Raw genomic sequence first — 23,069 nt, forward strand, 5'->3', positions numbered from 1 at the left:
CAAAACTGCCATTCAAAGGATCACCGATCTCAACTTGAAAGACTTTAAACATCCCATAGGTCTCTAATACTGTCGTAGCAAGGTGGGTTGATAGTCTGCTTGGCAAAACGGAGCCCAGGGATCGATCCCCGCTGCAGCAAGGTTGGGCAATATCCTTACTATTTGTCCCTGTAGAAAAAAGCCCAGCAAATAAAATGCCTATTCGACACCCTATGCACCAGCGACAGCTCTGAAGGACCTTTATCCCTTTTATATAGGCCTCCAGCAGCTCGGTATATAAAACCAACATAGCTGGAAATCTGGTTGGGGTTGCTTAGAAAGGAAACATCTAAAAAGCGAAAAAAAAAACTCTCCTTCCCAGATGCTTGCATGATACATTTATGTCAAAACATGGGAAGAGTTATCAAAAGATATTGAAGAAGTTAAATATGTAATTGGCTAATGTCCCTACGCCTCAACTCAAGAAACAATCGCGTGAAAATTATACAACGGGTACCTGAGGCAATGACTGTCGCCCGATGGGATCTATTTCTAGTAAAGAATAATTAGTGATGTATCAATACGTCGTTTAACCCCATCTAAGAAAAACAGAGAAGGGAGAGGGAGAATATAAGTTGCAACTTTTGATTGCAGCTGTTGACTAAAGCAAACAAGATTTGGGGCCTTTTCCATTGATAAACCAGATTCGAGATTCATAATTTAGTTTGTAAAATACACCGTTCCTGAATAATTTGAATAATGGGAATACTTTTCCACTAAAAATCAGGACTGTGAATTCATAATGTATATTTTGAACCCAACAACCATGCTTAAAAGCAAGATTTTGGGTTTTTATATTGCAGATTTGGTGCATCGTAAGTTTTGGATTGCGGCTTTATAAATTTTATGTTCCATAATTCTTAATTCAACAATCCAATTTTATATATTCACTTACTCCAATGATAATTCTAAAGACTGTTTCTGGTTTGTTAAAAATCTGGTTTGTCAGTGATAAAGACGTTTGTTCAATGTATTTCGACATTTTCGTAGTATTAACATAGGTACTAATTTCAAGGGGATATAGCCTTATTCAAAGTACTGATGAGGAGAACTAAATCCAACAAAAAAAAAGGCTTGAAAGGGCTCTATAGAATATAGAGATGCTTACTAAAAATGGCAAAGGCATTTTTGACAATAATTTTGACATGAATCATCATTATACCCTTTTTTTACTATGATTAATATTTCTTTTAATTTCTTTTAATTTTAATTTAAAATGTACTTTTAGCGCTGCCATAATTGTATATATTAGTTATATACCAATATTGAAATATCATTAAAAATACCCACCATGATATTCGAGTTTTGAAATTTTAGGCGTGGGGATGGGTGATATAAAATCCAAATCATCCCCTCCCTCTCCTATTTCAAATATTTTCACGCTTTTAAAATTTTCTTTTAACTGACAGTAGCTGTTTGACATATTATTTCCCATTTTCAATCACAATACGAAATCACTAATTTATGTCAGGAATGGGTCTAATTTATTGATAGTCGATTTGCCCCCCCCCCCCCCCGGAAAAAATATCCTAATTTTGAAATTTTATACAAGATGGAAGATTGAGACGAGATCCAACTTGCCCTCTCCCTCCTCAACTTCGATTGTTTTTTAGTTTTTCATCATTTCTTAACTGACTGTTGATGTTAAACATATTATTTCGTTTTTTCAATCATTTCCTTCCATTGCAGATTTGATCCAAGAGCAAAACTAGCATTATTAAATGATGGAAATGTTCGTCTTAGTTATGAAAGACGGATAAATCAACAATATATATAAATATATTATGACGAATGCCGTTTTGACCAACAGTCATTAAAATGATTTTTCTTCTAAGTGATGATTGACTTCCTCCAGCATTGAATTCCATTTATGAGTCTTGCGTCTCTTTCGACAGACTTCCCTAAATGTCTCTCGCGACTCGAGAAAACTTGCGTTTATTCGGTTTTTATTTTTCGGTGTACGATGTCATGGAATAAAGCATCCAATTGACCTTAAGGTATTATAATGTCATTCCAGTTACTATTTTCCTTATTCTTTTTAGGAAACTCTAGTGAACAACAAAAGAAAAAAAAATCACCTGATGAACAGCAATCGAGTTGGAAAAAGTATAACAAAACGTCAAAAATCGTTGAAAAATTTAAAATTGAATTGATCCTTGTCGACACAGTCGTTTTAAATATCTGACTGACATTTTATTCTATTTTAATCGATAGTGCTTTCAAAAAAACAAAACAATAATAATCCCGGTATCTTATTTCGCCAACCTGAAATAGCCTACGTTACTTGTATATGACCCTTTAGCTTGCAGGACATTATAAAGTCATGGGACAAAAGAATTGCGAAGAATGAAGTCATGGTAATAAAGGTTACTAAATATAAAAGGTATTTATTTACTTTTTTAGAAGCTGAATTGATTAGAGTTTCAAATTTAATTTGAAAATCCCTCAATTTGAAAATCCCTAATGAGGAACACCATTTGAACGACGCAGAAATGGCTCCCTAAATTTTAAGGCTTTCAAGAGATGAGTGAAAAGTCATACAAGTTATTTTAAATTAAACAGTGAAGTTGGCAGTTCCATAGCAATAGCAGCAACTGGCAAACAAGACGCATTGTTGGTTTTGATGACAATATGCCTGGCAGACAAACATGTTTAAAGTATTTTTACATTTCCTTACGGCGTTTGGGTATTTAGGTACAAGTATTTGGTGTTTGGTACGGTGTTTGGGTACAAGTATAATTTAACGTGTAGTTAGGAGCTACCCGAATTAGCTTCTTAAAGAATTACTTTGCGTTGACGACCAAGTGGTTTTTTGTCCCGTCATTTGGGTAATAAATCATTACTTTTCCGATATTTTCTTGTGAACATATCAAGATCAGTCAGTCAAAAACAAAGATTTAAATTTGAGTTATTTAATTTGACACTTAGCAGCTCAAATAGAGACCTACATTCAACACGTCAATTCCGTCAGAAGTATTTTCTTTCTCTCTGGGGCTATAATGAAAGAAAGGTTGAGATGGCTAGGCCACGTTCTACGGATGAAGGATGACAGATTACCGAAGATTGTCCTTTTTGGCCAACCGTCTGGGGCTACACGGAAAGCGGGTCGTCCTTGTCTGGGTTGGGAGGATGTCATAAATAAAGATTTAAAGGAAATGGGAACTTCCTGGGAGGGTGTAAAGAGGGAGGCTTTAAATAGATTAGGTTGGAGGAGGAGCGTGCGTAGCTGTGTTGGCCTCAGGCGGCTTGGTGCTGCAGTGAGTTATTAGTAGTAGTAGTAGTAGTATCAACTATACTTTCGAAATCCTCACATTCTTACTCATCAGAATTCAAGCAAAAACAATCGCAAGTGTATTTCAATGAATGCGAACATAGTTTAGTGGCTTAAACACCAAATCAATCAACTGCATGAAAACACTGGAAATTCTTCCTCGCTTTCAACGACAATAAATTTTTACTTCTAAGGGAAATCGTTTTCAACATACAAAGGCCGGTATTGACATTAAAATTCCCTTCCCTAAAATAAAATCTAAGTTAATCGATTCCGCTTCGAAGCAGCTCAAAAATTGGTTTGAAGACCCCCCCGCCTTCAAATATGGAATGGGTTGCATACAAAAAGCTACTTTGGGCATTAAAAATATGTCAAGAGTAAATATAGCTTTGGAAACTGAATTCTAAAAAATTATAAAGCATTCACTGGCAGAAATGTTGTAATTGTGGTTTAGTGGTCTATATTTTTCATGGATTTCAGTAAAATATATAGGGATTTCAGAGAAAATAGCAAAGTTAGCAGTCAACTAATTTTTGCACTACAATATTCAAGAGGTATAGTTAATCCACTCGGCTTCTGAACGACTCATTGTAGATTTTGCTAATTACCAGCTTCTTATACTTAGTTCTTGAGATGAGAAGAGTTTCATTCAGGACCCAGCGTCTGAGATGACTAAAATGACACTCCTAGATCTTTTAGCTAAGTAATTGGTGAACAAACAAAAGTTTGTACTTACATTTTCCACCTACCTTTTCCAAAGACACGATGATATTTCTGACAAGCTTTTATTTAGTCAAAAACAAAAAAAGGAGAAAAAACATGTAACTAATCCTACCTTTCTTCAATTTATAAAACTGCCACTCAATACACAAGACAATGAGAAACAGGATTCTCAAATCCTATTCTTAAACCAAAAAAAAAGAAAATTAACAAAAAAAAATTCACACAGAATATTACTACGAAATATGAAGGCCATTATTTTAAATACAGTTGTTTCTTCTAGAAAAAATATGATGTAAAAACTATTTTTAGATGAAATTCCAAAATGAATCTTCGTCAAATAATGAACGTTTAATGTGCTATTCCTTAAACTATTAAAAATATTATAATTTAGAAGGCGAAAACGGAAATTCCCAAATGGATTACTTAAAAAAACAATAAGAAAGGCAATGGCACGGCGTTCCCATAATCAACGGATTGAGAATGTGCTTGAATACGAATAACTTTAAACCAAGTTATTCTTACGTTAAGTTTCTAGTTATATAAAATACCTGTCAGTGCCAAGTTTGGCTAATCTAGTCTTTAAAGCAATTTCTAGTTTAGAACTTGCGTCTAGAGTTGAGTTAAAATCAACTAAAACATAGTTTATACAGTTTTATACCATAATCGGTTCGTCAACATAATTGGCCATAATATTGCGTAGCACTTGGCGCGTAGACAATTCGCTAATCAGGTTGGGACTTACCGCAGTGTTCCCAAATGTACAGAATTTTAAAAGGGGACATAATGAAGGTTTTCTGATTTGACAAACTGTTTTAGCGAAACCTTGGGAACATTGGATTCATCATCCCTGGAAAATTCATATGTGGACCACCAAATGGCATACCAGGTACTACACCCGGTCCAGCACCTAAAATAAGAGTTCAAAATTAAAATAGTAGCTAGGAGCCACTGTAAATAATTCTTAGACAACACCGCCTTTCTATTTGTAATAAAAATAAATAAGAATTTAGCGAGAAGTAAATTATCAGCAATATAGTGAACGTTGAGGAAAAAATAATCATACATAAAGGAATAAAAGTCGTATATTTTGGCTGCCCATCCGAATAGGTTTATCAACAAAAAAGGTAGCAGAATAAGAAAGCTGGGTAAAACATTTAACATATGCTAGAAAATACCACAAAAAGATTTTAAAAAAAACACTAAACAACAAAAAGAAAAAAGGAACTCGCACCTTACAAATTTTGTTTGTTTCTTTGCAACATTTGTGTTTCACTTGAACCACTTAGAATTCCGGACACTACAAAACATCCTGAACGTAATTTTTCAACTTTGACGCTCAAAAATTTTAGTTAAAAATGTTGCCCATTATTATTTCTTCCTTTGATTTTAATTACAAGCCACTGTAAGATACAGAACAGAGACAGAAAGGGCAAGACAGAGTAAGAGAAAAGAAAGAAAGGAAGGGAGAGAGAGCAAGAGGGGAGAGGGAGAGGAAGTTAAATAGATGAGGTACGAAGTAGAGAACGAAGAGATAGCAGGAGACAAGGTGAAAGAAGATGCGAGAGGGAGAGAGAAAGACTTTTAAACCAGAGACGAAAATAATTGCTGGAATTTGTCACTGCATTTTGTTTTAGATCTTACCCCAATTTCTAGCCACGTCTCTAAAACCTTGAAAGCTTTTGTTATTTTACAGCCACTTAGGCTATATTTGAAAGAAGTAATCGATAGTCTTGACCAATGTTTCCATTGATATGGGCAGTCCCTCTATACATCGAACTACTAGGTCCTTGTCCCGTCCACGACCTCCACAAGTCTTAAATATGTATCTTTTGTTACCAAGCATCTTAACAATTAAGTTTTTCTCATTAACCTACCCGATCTAAGGAGGTTATATTCCAAGGCGAATGTATCCCGTGGTTCAGTATTTTCCCACTGATCGACATTCAAACCAGCTTCTTTATTTAGAAAATTGACTGAATTAGTAGGTCTTCGTTTACAAATCAAACTGCTAAGAACCAACCTTTTTACGCATTTTTTAACCCTAATGCCTTTTTGTACCTTTTATGCATTTGCATAATTCGCACATTTTTTTTTAAGCCCGTTAAAACTAAAGATTATCAATTTTAATTGCAAGGCATAGCAAGCCAATTTTAATAAAATAAAAAAGCGTGGTTTTAGCTGTTATTTTAATACCTTTATTTCCCATTTTTTGCAATCGATGTATTTTGATTTACTGTATAATAGCTTTTAAAAGAAATTTTTATGGTTTCCTAAAATTAACTATTGTCAGCTGTAATGTCAACAACATGTGTAGTCGATTTTAAAAAAAAAAGGAAGAAAAAAAATTATACTTGACACCAAAGCTGTATCCGGGGAGGATAGGAGGTTTGAATACCTCCCATCGAAATGTTTATTCGACTCGTAAAAACCTAACAAAAGTGAATATAAATACATTTTATACGTTTTTGTGCCCTCTCCCCCCGAAAAAATCCTTCTGTACCCCACCCCCCCAAAAAAAAGATCCTGGATATACGACCCTGCATAAGACCAGATTTGAGTGAATTGACACTGTTTTTTTTTACATACCATGATCTTACCTTGCTTGAACAGTAACAAAAAAATATTCACACTACAAACAGAACAATAAATAGCGCAAACTAATGCGCATATCAAAATACATTACCGAAACATCACTTTAAAAAAATCCCTGAAAAGTTCACTGAATTTTACCATCGGAAAAAGCGCAAACTAATGCGCATATCAAAATACATTATCGAAACATCACTTAAAATAACTGAAAAGTTCACTGAATTTTACCATCGGAAAACCCATAAGAATTTTTATTCTAAAAAATATTCGACTGCAGTATTTCAAAATAATATCCTCCTCTAAACGTGATATGCTGGATCAGAAACGTACATATGAATTTATCCTAGGGATGGAGGAACACATCGAGGAAGGCAAGAGACCGAAAAAACCGATAATCTACATGTGGAATATCAAAATTTTTTATGGAAAATGGTAAAATCTCGACAATCTAGGGGGGAGAGGCCTAGACCCTAACCCAGTTTTGTAACTTTCATTCTCGTGTAAAGCTGATGGTGACGTCTTTTTTTTAACACTACAGACAATATCTTCTAATTCCAAAATTCCTCTTACCATGCATTCCATGCATAGGAACATGCATTCCCATTGGTAGACCCATTGGTGCCATGCTCATCATAGGCATAGTCCCCATTCCCATAACGGGCATACCCATAGCAGACATTGGAACTCGAGCCATATGCTGCATGGGTTGTCTCACATTCATCTGTGGCATATGTTGTGGCATATGCCCCGAAGGCACTGCAGGAGCCGGAGGTGATGGAGCGACTTCTTTTGGGACTGGTGTTTCTTTCTTTGGAAAATTAACAAGATATTTCGGTATCCGTGCCCGTTTTTCTTCCTGTAATTATAGTAAAGTTTAAAGATACAGCTTTATTTTTTCCTTATTTTCTTTTTGATACATTATGAAAATATTCACTTATAAATCATTGTTTGCTCAGTCATTATTAAGATTGCAGTTGTTGTTTTTTTCTGGGGGGAGAGGGAGAGGAGATTTCTTTATTTATTACAGCTCACATGTTCATAAAACCGTTCTTGTCTTGTTCCGCAAGAGACTTGGAGACTTCCCTGTATTTTGTCTTGTAAATTAAAGTGTTTTCCCCTTTTATATTTTTTCAAAAAATTAAGAGAGAAAAACAGGTTTAATTTAAATAAAGCAGTGGTTTTAATTTAAATAAAACAACAACAAAAAATTTTTAAAAAATGAATATTTAGGCTCCAAGTAAGGGAGCCTTTCTCAGCACAAAAAAAAACCTTTATGTAAGAAAAAACAGTTATTTAAAATAAAGCCATCTAAAAAAAACAAATAAAACACATGGGAAAAAAATACAAGAATAAATAAATTCAACTCATTTTCGTTCTTTTATTTAAATTAAATCACTACCTTATTTAAATTAAACCTATTTTTCTCTCCTAATTTTTCGTAAATCAAAAAGCAGTGAGGTATAAGAAATTATTTTTATTTTTCAAAAGAAGGGCGTGATTGAATCTGCATTGGTGGATGCACAGAATTATCAATGACAGGACGAGCGGTTATTAATAAGTGCAACTGCCAAACAAAATGAATATGATCACAAAAAAGAAAATATTCAAACCAGAAGTAATATAGAAATGCTCCATTTTATAAATTACAACACAAGATTTCCTATTGTCATAAAATAAATCAACTTAAGCTATAGCAAACGAAGTGATATATGTAGCTATTACTTCCAATGAATATGAATTTCCTTTTGATTTCATTTCCTAAAAATAAAGAATTTGAAAATAGACTAAAAATATCCAGCTGAAGTCAAAAGTCAAGAAACAACTTTCGAAATGAAATCGAAAGCCGACTTCCATTTACCTCCTTGATATTAAAAAAGAGGCTGTGTTGTCAAATTACGATCAATTCAATATCTCAAAAATTCAAATTATTAAGTCAAATAATAATATCTTACAAATCTTTCACGCCTTAGGCAGTACAAATTCAAACGAACTTATCTGCTTCAGCCTTTTTTAATATATATTCAAGATATAATAAATTAATTAGTATATGAGCAGGGTCAGGATGGAATGCTTTTAGGAAAACAGTTTATGAAGCAGCTGAGGCTGTCTTAGGGAAGAAAGTTAGAAACGTAGCTAGGGATATTAGTGAAAATGCTTTATGTTGAATAGAATGTACATAAATGTATGTCTTAATATTGATGTTAAATGTTGGAATGTATATGTTAATAGAATGTACATTTGAGTAATAGATCACATAAAAATAAGAGGAATGTAAAGATACCGGAAAAGACATTAAAATGTGAATGAAACAGGCGTGAAGTGAAGGTCATAGATGAAATTGCCGAGGATCTAGAAGATGCAGGCAGACGACATGAAATATTGTACTGCAGGTTAATCAATTGAGAGAGAAAAGTCAATCTGGACTTGTCCCAGTTGAAAACAGGAATGGGGCCACAATTAGTGAGAAGGAAAGAGTAAAGAGAGATGGGCAGAATATTTTGAAAACGTACTAAACTGTGATAGAGTTACAGAAAAAGATACAGACAAGAAAGAAAAAGTTTGTGACACTTAGAATGTGAAGAAAGATTTTTTTATTTTATTTTAAAGATTTATTTTGTGAGGAAGAACTAGTGACAGTAACAAAAGGACTTAAAGGGGAAGTACCAAGCGATTTTACAAAAACAAATTAAACTCCTCCATGAGAAAGGTGATAAGAATGAGTGTAGAAGTTACAGAGGCAATAGCTTGGTTTCTATAGCATGTAAACTACTTGGTATGGTGACATTCAAGAGTTGAAGATACTGCAGATAAAGTTTTAAGAGAAGAGCAGTGTGGTTTTAGGAAGGGCAGAGGATGCGTCGAACCAAATTTTCACTCTTAGATATCAGATAAATACATTAAAATGATTAATACTAAGTACAAAAATAACATTGCAGCGGTTAAGGTAGGAAGTGAGGATAGTATCTGGTTCCGTGTCAAAACACGAGTTAAGCAGGGTTGCAGTCTATCCCCATTTGTGTGGATTATTTCGACGGACTTTGTCCTAAGGAGCACACCAAAGGCAGTGGGAAAAAATAGAATCAAAGGGCGAAGGAAAACTCTCCTAGACTTAGAGTATGTTGATGATTTAAGCATCCTAGATGAAAATGTTAGCAAAATAAATGAACTTTTGGAGGTTTACAAATTCGGAGTGCAAAAACGGGTTTGAGAATTAATGTCAAGATGATATGTTGAGTAATGAGAAGATCGACCAAGTGACCAGCTTCACTTACTCAGGTAGTATTATTAGTAAAGAAATTGGATGCAGTGAAAATGTTAAATATAGAATAGCCAAGTTCAAGGGTTATTTTTTTTTACAATTAAAATAAAGTTTGGAAAAATATAAAGATAAGTCTCCGGACCAAGATAAGAATACTGGAAGCTACAGTGATGACAGTGGGCAACAGGCACGCACACAGGAATTTGTTTCGGGGAGGGGGGCAAATCCTTCAAAACTCTTATTCTGTGAGAAATATCAGACAAATATGGGAAATAAGAAAAACATCGTGAGATTACGGGGGGGGGGGGCAGGCCCGGAATCCCCCCTGCATACGTGCCAGGTGGACAAGTATGGTCCTGAAGCGTATGCGCTTCAAAAAACGGAAGGAGTTGCTATATGTTTTCCAGAGAAATTTACTACAAACTGTTTTGGGTACCCAACTGACTGAGCGTTTGTCAAATACTAACATGTACGAAAAATGAGGTTCAATCCCACATTCTAGGGCTATAATGAGGGAAAGGATAAGATGGCTAGGACACGTTCTGCGGATAGATGATGGCAGATTGTCCTTGTCAGCCAACCGTCTAGGGCCAAACGAAAAGCGGGTCGTCCCTAAATGGAATGGGAGAATGTCGTAAGGAAAGATTTAAGGGAAATAGTAACTTTTAGGAGGGTGTAAAGAGGGAAGCATCGAATAGGTTGGGATGGAGGAAGGGCGTGCGTAACTGGATTAGCCTTATACGACTTGATGCTGCAGTGAGTTGTTAGCAATAGTAGTAGTAGTCGGATAAGGACTAAGTGAATACAATTTGGGGGACCAAAGAGCATCTTTGGTCAAAACTCAGAAGCGATATATAGGAGATCCAACCTAAAGCGTGAAACTAAGATAAGTGGCCTCCTCTTTTTTTGGTACTTTTATTTGATAGACTGTAAAAAAAAAAAAAAAAAAAAAAAAAAAAAAAAAAAAAAAAAAAAAAAAAAAAAAAAAAAAAAAAAAAAAAAAAACCTCTCCCCAAGATTTTTAAAAACACGTTTCAAGATCTTGGAAATATACATTTCAAATAAGAAATACCAAAAAGCATCCCTTATCTAAACCGTTAAACTTTAAATTGAAGCTCGATTACAGCAATATTAGGTATAATATTGAGTGTGAAATCTGAGTTAATATGTTTTCCTGTTTTTCAGAGCTGTTCATTGGTTCATCAATATGACAGTCATTTTTTTTACAATCTGTATATTTATTTATTTTTAATAAAATTTTGTATCTAACATATTAAAATTAAGTATATAAAACTATAATCCAATAATTTTCAATATTTTTATTTATTTTTTTTTTGTCCTGTAAACCTTTATAACTAATATCTTAAGAGAGAAACCATGCCTTGCGTAGGAATTGGTTTTGATGCATGAAAAAGTACATTAACCTTCATGGACAATATTGTGAAAATAAATTTATAAATACTGCTTTTTTCGTATTCGACCGGAAACAAAAATAGGTACGGCAGCAATACTACTCATGTCGATTTGTATTCAGCCCATGAAGTTCGTTAAAATAATATCACTTGGTGTTTATGCGCCCAAGGACCTTTTTTAGCAATAAACTTCCTTAAGAAGAAAAAAACTTACTAATGATACATCCTCTTCTGGATGCATAATCCTACTTGTGGCACTAGATACAACTATCAATGAAGGTTTTTTCTGTTCTGGTAGAGGAGATGCACTATATGCTGGGAATGTCGGCCTGATTCCAGCCGCGCCATGACCAGGAGACTCAATACCACTCTATAAACATAAATAAAAGTATCAACGTAACCTTTATTACCCTAACTATCAAGGTAACAAAAATGTGTCGAGCACCCCAATAGACTGACAAAACTACAGTCAAAAAATTTAACAATAATAATAATAATTTAGGTAGCCTGTATTGCAATCCTTGACAAAATTAAGGTCTAACAAACTCAGCAGCTCGGCCAAGACGGGAGTATTATCCCAAAGATTGCACTTATGTTGTTCAATATAGTAGTTGGCCTTTTAACAGGGGAGCAAACTCTGGAGAGGGACTGGGAATGGGGCAACTGCCTGCCCTATATTATTAGGAACATATATAAACATCCCCCTCTCACTATCTACATTTTCGTGAATACAACGAAGTGACCCTATCTATAACGAGATGGAAAGGAGACATCACTCTTCACCACTTTTTTACTGGCTAGCTCGGCAGAGACTTGCAAAGACAACAGAATTTAAGTATACAATTTTACTGAAGAAGATACCCCAAAGTAACCTCCACAGAAAGCGAGGAGTTGGGTCAATTAAGTAAACCTATTCAGACAATCCGAAAACTAGCAAAGTAATGAATACATTCGTTAGGAACTTCAACAATAATAACAGCAGCCTACTCCATCAGAAAGATTTACAAAAAAGAACTTGAGTGACATCTAACATAGGAAATAATTGCAATATAGAATACAATTGGCGATAAATCTTGATAATACTTTGAAAGATATATCAATTTTTAGGAAACACTCAATAATATGATGCACAAAAGTTTTTTTTTCTGCTGTCCCATATTTATTAAAAAAAATGGGTAACAGTTTAAACAAGGATACCATAACATTTCACATGAGGAACATCAAAATTTGACAGCTTCTCGTAATAAGGAAAAAGAAGATGAGATAAAGGACAAAAATACAGAAATAAACGCAAAAAGAGAGAGAGAAGAGAGGAAGCAGTTCAGGGAAAACGTAAGACAAAACACAAAATTAAAATAAACTTGAAAGCAGGCCTTATAGGAGATCGCTTTTTTAATGCTTAAAGATGCAACATTCCTGACCCAGAATAAGGTCCCAGAAAATGGACCAGTAGACACAAAATAGGTTTAAAAGATCATATAGCATAATCGCATATATGAAAAGTAGGGTGAAATGTTAATGCTACTTACAGGCCCTGCAGCTTGACCAGCAGCAGGAAACAGAGGACGAGGTCCTCCTTGTGGCAATGGTGCAGCAGGTCTAATTGGTAATGGAGATCCACCCATTCCTGGTATTCCTTGAGGTATATACGGATTCATAACCCCAGGCATCATGTTCATCATCCCTGGCACTACTCCAGGTGGTTGACCAGTCCTGGCTACTTTTGGAGAGGGTTCTTCTTCGTCCTCAGATCCACTTCCAGCAACAGCTCTGCTAGCTATTTGGGCAAATAAAAAGTAAATTCGTTCAGTAATGACAAGAATGTTAAAAGTACAGTACATCTTAACTGTCCACAGAACTTGTTGGAGTCGAAACTGTGCATAGGCAAACATTACAGATAATTCAAAATGGGACAAAACATCAAATCATAAACACAAAAATACTTTCAACATGCTAATTTACCAATAGATTATTACATTATTATTATTGCATCATTACCATTTTCATTTCCATATCCTTGGTTTCTCTGCTTATTATTTTTTAAAAATACATTTATTGGGCTATCTAGTAAAGTGAGATACAATGGAAATGCTCAGTTTCCTGCTGGATTTGGTAGAAAAAAGTGATTCGATAATGCTGGCTTTGAAAATGTAAGAAGACTTTCATAAAACCAGATACAAAATCGCTCTCACTGTCAGAAACACTTTAAATTAATCTTCTTCCAGTAAGGACTGAAAGAAGCTTCTACGGACTACTGTTCCAACTATATTTTCTTCCGTGTTGAGGAATTTTACATTGTATAGGACAGGCAAGATTACATTTTGTCACACTTTTGACACTAATAGATAATCTGTACCTGTGGTGTGGGCATATTTGCATGTTTCTTAAGAAAAATTAGCGACGTTGATAAGGAAACATTTTGTATTACAAGAAACAGCAAAATAATACAGTGTGATCTTGCTAAAAATCACATTGGTCAGTGTGGATCATATTTTGTATTTTGCAACAAACCTTTTCTATTATTATTTTCAGTTTTTCTTCTTTTTACATAGAACTATCACCTTGATTTTTATTATTGTTCAGCATTTTCTTTCTTCCTAATAAGCTTCTCTGTAAATAAATCATTCACTTTCCTTGTAAAGTGGCTATATATATATATATATATATATATATATATATATATATATATATATATATATATATATATATATATATATATATATATATATATATATATATATATAAAAAGGCAAAAACTACAAAAAAAATAAAAACTAATAAAAAAACTAAAAAAGCTAAAAAACTAAAAAAACTAAAAAAAACTAAAAAAAAGGTAAAAAACTAAAAAAAAATAAAAACTAAAAAAGAAAAAAACTAAAAAAAAGGAAAAAACTGAAAAATAAAAGAGAAAAAGAAAACTAAAAAAATATGAATAAATATATATAAAAATAAGTTGTTTGTGGGTTATGTCTGTCTGTCTGTCTGTCGAGTGACGTCGTGTTTGTCCGCATATGACGTCTGAATTATTTCACACTAATACAAAAGAAGAAAAAAAACTAAAAAAGGTAAAAACTACAAAAAAAACTAAAAAGAAAAAAAACTAAAAAAGCTAAAAAACTAAAAAAAACTAAAAAAAGGTAAAAAACTAAAAACTAAAAAAAACTGAAAAAACTAAAAAAAGGCAAAAACTAAAAAAAACTAAAAACTAATAAAAAAACTAAAAAAGCTAAAAAACTAAAAAAACTAAAAAAACTAAAAAAAGGTAAAAAACAAAAAAAAACTAAAAACTAAAAAAGAAAAACTAAAAAAAAGGAAAAAACTGAAAAATAAGAGAAAAAGAAAACTAAAAAAATATTAATAAATATAAAAAATATAAATATAAATATAATATAAATTAGCAATCAACAAAGCACCGAGACACAAATGACGACCGGGACACAGGGAGTATAAATGACGACCAGGACATAAGTAAAAAAAAAAACTAAAAAAACTAAAAAAATGGTAAAAACTACAAAAAAACTAAAAACTAATAAAAAAACTAAAAAATCTAAAAATCTAAATAAACTAAAAAAGAAAAAAAAGAAAAAAGGAAAAAAATAAAGGAGAAAAACAAAACTAAAAAACGAATGTATATACAGACCGGGACACCGGGATACAAATGACGACCGGGACACAGGGAATATAAATGACGACCGGGACACAGGGACACAACTACAATGGGGACGCCGGGGGGCACAGGGGGATATAAATGACGACCGGGACACCGGGACACAAGGAATATAAATGACGCCCGGGACACTCAAAGAGAAATCACAGACTGGAACACCGGGACACAAATGACGACCGGGACACAGGGAATATAAATGACGACCGGGACACAGGGACATAACTACAAAGGGGACGCCGGGGTGCACAGGGGGATATATAAATGACGATGGCGACTCAGGGAATGGTCGATTAGCAATCACCATCAACAAAGCTCAAGGGCAATCATTAGAATCATGAGGTATAGATCTGAATACGGATTGTTTTCCCATGGACCATTATATGTTGCATGTTCAAGAGTCGGTAAACCTGACAATCTATTTATATGCACAGACAATGGGACAGCAAAGAATGTTGTATATTCGCAAGTTTTACGTAGTTAAAAACATATATATATATATATATATATATATATATATATATATATATATATATATATATATATATATATATATATATATCTATATTCACAGGTGGGACATAGGGACACAACTACAATGGCGCGTAACTAATATGGCGCGTAACGACTTACGCGCGCGAGAGGGGGCTTGGGGGGGGGGGGCGCGAAGCGCCACCCCAACAGCTAGTATATATATATATATATATATATATATATATATATATATATATATATATATTTATATATTTGTCTAGATATATATATGTCTTGAGTACCACATACTTATTGATCTAGAAAAAAAACTGCTTTTTCCAATTCTTCAAGTATCTGTCAGGGAATACCAACAACAGTACAAATTACCCAAAGATCATACAAAAAATAAACCTCTATTCTTTTCGTGATTCTTCAAATCTTCATCAGGTATTCCTTCCATTCCATACACCTCTAGTTCAGTATTAGTTCTATTTGGAAGAGAATTTGGAATCTTGTCTAATGTTTCCTTGTGAACCTGAAACAAAAAAAAATTGCAACAAAAAACTTCTCAATAAAATGGTTAATACAAGCAGACTGAGCAGTCTACTGTAATTTTAATCTTATAAGTCTGTTGTTAGTTGTATATGTTATTCTTTATTTTAAGACAGAAAAAATACTCCATTAAAAAAAAGGTAGGAATTGTGAATGAAACAGCACAGTATTGGAATTGACACAGTATAGTTTGCAGGAATTCCTGATAAGGAACTTCTTCTTGGAGGGAAGTGGCTATGTATGTTAGCCAAAATATTATATGTGGCAACAATATTCGTCTTCCCTATCCTGTTGACTAAATGAAATTTAAAAAGAAAAGACATTTTCAGATAGATTAGCCTTAAGTGCCATAAAATTGTACATCAACGTAAAGTCTAGTATATATATATGTATAGTATAGTCAATATATTTAATATAATATATAGAATAGTATATATATAATACATAAAGTTCCCTTTCCTATATTGGACTGTAAAATTTCATAAGAATCCCCTAAACCACGGTTTATTGCTGGAGCAGCTAAATGTCCAACCCGCATTGCTGCTACTGACCTCTCTTTAATTTTAAAGGAAATTGTAAATAAACTTAAAACCTATTGTTCTGGTATTAAAAAATTTTTGAATTTTAATCCATATTGGAGCATAATAATTCACTGCAGGTGATAGACCCTTTAACAATGGTTGCAGCTAAAAGAATTGAGTCTTTCGATTTTGCGACAATGTATACTAATTTATCACTTAATGTAGTATTAGATAATTTAAAAACGGTTATCAAGAAATCTTTCCTCTTATCTAGTAAGAGATTCTTAAGAATAGACACTTATAATAAAAAAGCTATATGGACAAATTGCTTCAAGACTACAGTTAACTTGAGATGTTACAGCTTGGATATGATTTTTGAGTTATTAGAATTTGTTTTATATAATAAGTAGATTGTAGGTTGTACGAAAAGTGTGGTTCAATCCCGCTTTCTAGGGCTATAATGAAAGAAAGGTTGAGATGGCTAGGCCACGTTCTATGGATGAATGATGACAGATTACCAAAGATTGTCCTTTTTGGCCAACCGTCTGGGGCTACACGGAAAGCATGTCGTCCTTGTCTGGGTTGGGAGGATGTCATAAATAAAGATTTAAAGGAAATGGGAACTTCCTGGGAGGGTGTAAAGAGGGAGGCTTTAAATAGATTAGGTTGGAGGAGGAGCATGCGTAGCTGTGTTGGCCTCAGGCGGCTTGGTGCTGCAGTGAGTTATTAGTAGTAGTAGTAGTGTTTTATATAATACTTATATAAGATTTAATGGTAATTTTTACAAGCAAATCATGGAAATTCCCATGGGGGGGGGCGAATGCCAACCCATTTATAGCTGACTTGTTCTTAAGTCAACTCGAATATAAATATATGATGGATAAGAATAATCCAAATAATTTAAAACATGTTTTGTCAAAAAATAAAAGATATTTAGATGATATTTTGGCTTTAAATTGTAAGGAATTCATTGATATTTCTAAAAATATATATCCATCAGAGCTTACTTTTGAACCTAGTCATGGCACTGGTCTAGAAGATCATTTCTTAGATTTAAATATTAATATTTCTGATAATAATAAATTAAGTTTTAAAATGTATAATAAAACGGATGATTTCGATTTTGAAGTGACTAATTTTCCGTTCCCTGAAAGTAATATACACTCAAATATCACATATTCGGCATTTTTCTCACAGTTACTTAGATATGCAAGGATTTGTAGTAATTATATTGATTTTAAAAATAGATGTAAAATTTTAAGCCAAAAATTGATTTTAAGAGGTTTTTCTGCAAATAAATTAACTTGGAAATTTAAAAAATTTAGTTTTCATTAGAACGAACTTTTAAATAAATACAAAAAGAATTATATTGGAATACTTAGCGAAGTCTTTGGTTAGTTTTGATTTTCCTTGTTATTGAGTTTGGCATGTCCCTAATTTTTGACAGTGGATTTCCGGAGGATTTTGCATATATTGTTGTTTTAACTGGTCTTATTTTATATTCATTTCCTTGATTTCTACCTAGGTCATATGAAAAACTTTGAATAATTGTTTAGTTTTAATATAGAGTGTGAATTGGTAACGTAAATACATGAGAGCCAGAATTATGGTAGGATAAGCTTGTTTTGGTGTTACTTGGTTGTTCTACATTTGCTTGTTTTTTCATAGGCATATATTTTGGGGGTGATACCTAACACGGGATACCATGGGGAATTAATGGTAGGCACGCCACTTGCCTGTGTAGAGAATTTAAAGTGCCAAAACCCTATAGGCAAGTGTGTATTCTCCTGGTGAGCCCTTGTGTTGGATTGTTGCCTCTGAATTGTTTGTCTTTATAGTTTTTATTGTTTGGTAAATGACGACTTATACTTATTAGCGACACAACTGCCTGTCCATGGATTATTCTTTATGGTTGATTGTGTATGGCTATGCTGTTTGACCTATGTGATTGTGTGGATGAGTAGGGTTAAGGCCTCATTCAAGTGCTGATCTATATTAATCACTAACGTAGGAAAACAGTCTTCCTTTTCTCCTTCTGTCTTCCTTTTTTTTTTAATGTGTTTGTGCTGTTGCATTGGTGATTTCTCTTTTCATTATATATATATATATATATATATATATATATATATATATATATATATATATATATATATATATATATATATATATATATATATATATATATATATATATATATATATATATATATATATATATATATATATATATATATATATATATATATATATATATATATATATATATATATATATATATATATATATATATATATATATATATATATATATATATATATATATATATATATATATATATATATATATATATATATATATATATATATATATATATATATATATATATATATATATATATATATATATATATATATATATATATATATATATATATATATATATATATATATATATATATATATATATATATATATATATATATATATATATATATATATATATATATATATATATATATATATATATATATATATAGTATAATATGTAGTATAGTAATATACAAATAGTATAGTCAATGTATAGTCTGGACAAAGGGTTTTATGAGGAAACATAAACAGACCCGGGCCTTCAAGTATTAAGACCACTTCTTCACTTTTCATCTGCTTTTCTTCAAAATACAAATTAATTTTTACAAGAAAAGGGGAAAAAACTGCAACTTTCAGCATTGCTGAATGATTCAAACTTCAGACTCACAAAACTAATTTCATTTGCTTTAGCAAGATACTAATCTACAATAAAAATACGTTGGGGTGTAAATAATGCTACAAAACCACACACGTTTTACTCACTAAGGCCATAAAAAACTATTCCATTATTTTGATCATCAAAACCTCAGCAAAAGGGAAAGAAATAGAACAAATCTAACATATGATCCAGCACAAACTTAAAAAAAGGAACAACATCAAACAAAATTGACCAAATTATGTTATTTAAATGACAGCTTCATCAACTTTTTGGATCCTTTCAATCTTAAAAATTCTAGAAATACTTCAGAAAAGCACTTTTGCTATTGTGGATCCAATAAGGGATGCAAAGAGCTTAGTCCAGCCAAAGATAAAAGAAGCTGTAAATTGTATAGATTTTTTCCCTGTCAGGCCTGGGTAAATGTACATTTGCCCCCAGTTCAAGGCTTTATCTTGAACCAAATCACTTTATTCAATTGAAGATCTTATTGCCTACTAATAGAAGTGAATTAATAGTCTGTTAAACAAAATGTACCAGAATAAAATGGGTTACTCCAGGCTCTTGGACTCCTTGCAATTGCAGTACCCCATTATTTTTTACTTTACAATACTGTAACATGTTATTAATCAGCTATCATAGCAGCCGCTATAGTTGCAAATTAGCAAAGAGCAAACCAAAGTCTATAGCAAACAAATATTTTAAAAAACATACTTAAAAAACTAATTTTTATTTGAGAAACAACTGTTTTTTAAATTGTTTCTTATGTTGGTTGAACATAAAATACATGAAAGAGACAGAAGGAGAAAAGGAAAACTGTTGTCCTAAATTAGTGACTAATATAGACCATACCTGGGTTTCCCAGTTGGCCTATCTCTTAAACATAATCATCAGCTGCCATTATCCCATATTTAGTGCCATATTTGGATTACATAAAGCTTCCACTTAATAGAGCGACACTCACAACTCTATTCAACACAATGCAATACTTTATTGCGAACCCCTTTGGGAAAATTTTTACTGGAAAAGATTAAAAAAAATGGTCATATTACTTCAAATTTGCCAAATACCTGCTTTGCCTTCCCCCATGTATTCGAAATACAAAACTGAGTGAAGACTATAGGGTCATTGAACCGTATATAGCAGTTGAGAAGCAAATTCGAAATCAATTCAAAGTTTATAACCACCAGTGGTACATCTTACTTCTACAGTAATCGGGTGATTTGTTTTATTAGTTGTATCGTTTAATTATATTTGATCTTTGGTTTATTTGTTGACTCCTTTGTTGTATCATGTTTTGTTTGGGATTTTCTTCAGTTTTTTTTTTTTTTTCTGAGCTCCCTCATTATTTTCTTTTAATTCGTTGGGTTATCAATAAATTAATTTATACATATATATATATATATATATATATATATATATAATTTGTACTGAAGTATCTATAGTAGTATATATACACAGAGAGAGATAGTAGTAGTAGTAATAAGAGGTTATATATATATATATATATATATATATATATATATATATATATATATATATATATATATATATATATATATATATCATGAAAAGAGAAATCACCAATGTAACAGCACAAACACATAAAAAAAAGGGACAGAAGGAGAAAAGGAAGACTGTTTTCCTAAATTAGTGATTAATATAGACCAGCACTTGAATGAGGCCTTAACCCTACTCATCCATACAATCACATAGGTCAAACAGCATAGCCATACACAATCAACCATAAAGAATAATCCACGGGCAGGCAGTCATGTCGTCAATAAGTATAAGTCGTCATTTACCAAACAATAGAAACAATAAAGACAAATAATTCAGAGGCAACAACCCAACACAAGGGCTCATCAGGAGAATACACTTGCCTATAGGGTTTCGCCACATGAAATTCTCTACCCAGCCAAGTGTTGAGGCTACCACAGAATATCCATGGCATCCCCGTGTCAGGTATCACCCCCAAAATACATGCCTATGAAAAAAAAATGAAATGTAAAACAACCAAGTGACACCAAAACAAGCTTATCCTGTTAATATATCCCTCTTTTTAGCAACAATAGGTAAACTAAATATGATAAATTTTACCAAATCACAAATATTAACACATTGCAAAAAACCTGAATGAACTAAACAATTATAGAATTCATCTTTACCATGTGGCTATTTTTAAAAAAAATCCGCTCTATTAGAAACACAATTCAAAATAAATGGCGCTGCGTCATCATTTCTCGAACCTCCGAAATTAGTTGAAAATTTCTTTAAGTATTTCCAGATAATTCTTTTGATATTTATTTAAAAGTTCGTTATAATGAAAACTAAATTTTTTAAATTGCCAAGTTAATTTATTTGCAGAAAAACCTCTTGATATCAATTTTTGGCTTAAGATTTTACATCTATTTTTAAAATCAATATAATTACTACAACTCTTTGCATAACGAAGTAACTGTGAGAAAAACGCCGAAGATGTGATATTTGAGTGTATATTACTTTCAGGGAATGGGAAACTAATCACTTCAAATCAAAATCATCCGTTTTATTATACATTTTAAAACCTAATTTATTATTATCACAAATATTAATATTTAAATCTAACAAATGATCTTCATGACCAGTGCCATGACTAGGTTCAAGAGTAAGCTCTGATGGATACATTTTAGAAATATCAATGAAATCCTTACAATTTAAGACCAAAATATCATCTAAATATCTTTTATTTTTTGACAAAACATGTTTTAAATTATTTGGATTATTCTTATCCATCATATATTTATATTCTAGTTGACTTAAAAACAAGTCAGCTATAAATGGGCTCGCATTCCCCCCCCCCCCCATGGGAATCCCCACGATTTGCTTGTACAAATCACCACCAAATCTTATATAAGTATTGTATAAAACAAATTCTAATAACTCAAAAATCATATCCAAGCTGTAACATCTCAAGTTAACTGTTGTATTAAAGCAATTTGTCCATATAGCTTTTTTATTATAAGTGTCTATTTTTAAAAACATTTTACTAGATAAGAGGAAAGATTTCTTGATAACAGATTTTAAATTATCTAACACTACATTAACTGATAAATTAGTATACATTGTCGCAAAATCGAAAGACTCAATTCTTTTAGCTCAAACCATTGTTAAAGAATCTATCACCTGCAGTGAATTATTAACACTCCAATATGGATTAAAATTAGAAAATTTTTTAATACCAGAACAATAGGTTTTAAGTTTATTTACAATTTCCTTTAAAATTAAAGAGAGGTCAGTAGCAGCAATGCGGGTTGGACATTTAGCTGCTCCAGCAATAAACCGTGGTTTAGGGGGATTCTTATGAAATTTTACAGTCCAATATAGGAAAGGGAACTTTTTATCATTGTCATTTATTTTAATATTAAAATTTTTAAAAAGTATTTCTTCAGTCTTTTCAATTAAATTCTCATCCTCTAAATTTACCTTTTCGTAAACATTAGTTGTGCATAACTCTCTTTTTAAGATATCACAATACAGCTTCTGACAAATTATGGCAAAATTATTATTAGCTTTATCCACTGGCACAATTACAAATTCAATCTGTAGATTAGCAATTGCTTGTTTAATCTTTGCATTATAAAATAATGATTTAGTGTTACTATTTTTTAAGTTAGAATATATTTTATTTCTTATTCTACTAATAATTAAATTCTTCCAACTTTGAAAACTCTCTTTATTTTTATTCTCTTTCTTACACCACTTATCAATAAATAAATCAAAATCATTTTCTAAGCCATCAAGAACACTTGATGGTTTCAGATGATGAGAAAGACGGAAATTAG

The 23,069-nt window shown here is 32.2% G+C and overlaps 1 protein-coding gene across 6 annotated transcripts in view; it reads right to left on the reverse strand.

Moving 5' to 3' along the window:
• LOC136039420 (BUB3-interacting and GLEBS motif-containing protein ZNF207-like) overlaps positions 1-23,069 on the reverse strand; it is a 92,721-nt gene that overhangs the window by 60,307 nt on the left and 9,345 nt on the right. For 5 of the 6 annotated variants that reach the window (XR_010620441.1, XR_010620437.1, XR_010620438.1 and 2 more), the window contains exons 2-6: positions 15,843-15,966; positions 12,823-13,070; positions 11,508-11,663; positions 7,193-7,478; positions 4,776-4,940 (exon numbers count right to left, since the gene is read on the reverse strand). Coding sequence is in view for 1 of the 6 variants with exons in the window: in XM_065723156.1 (XP_065579228.1) it covers positions 4,846-4,940; positions 7,193-7,478; positions 11,508-11,663; positions 12,823-13,070; positions 15,843-15,966 (909 nt within the window). In the remaining 5 variants the exon portion in view is untranslated. Of the gene's footprint in view, positions 1-4,079; positions 4,941-7,192; positions 7,479-11,507; positions 11,664-12,822; positions 13,071-15,842; positions 15,967-23,069 lie in introns of those variants that run through there. The other variant, XM_065723156.1, reaches the window with a different exon arrangement.

This window comes from Artemia franciscana, chromosome 19 (genome assembly GCF_032884065.1).
Source record: "Artemia franciscana chromosome 19, ASM3288406v1, whole genome shotgun sequence".
NCBI lineage: Eukaryota > Metazoa > Arthropoda > Branchiopoda > Anostraca > Artemiidae > Artemia > Artemia franciscana.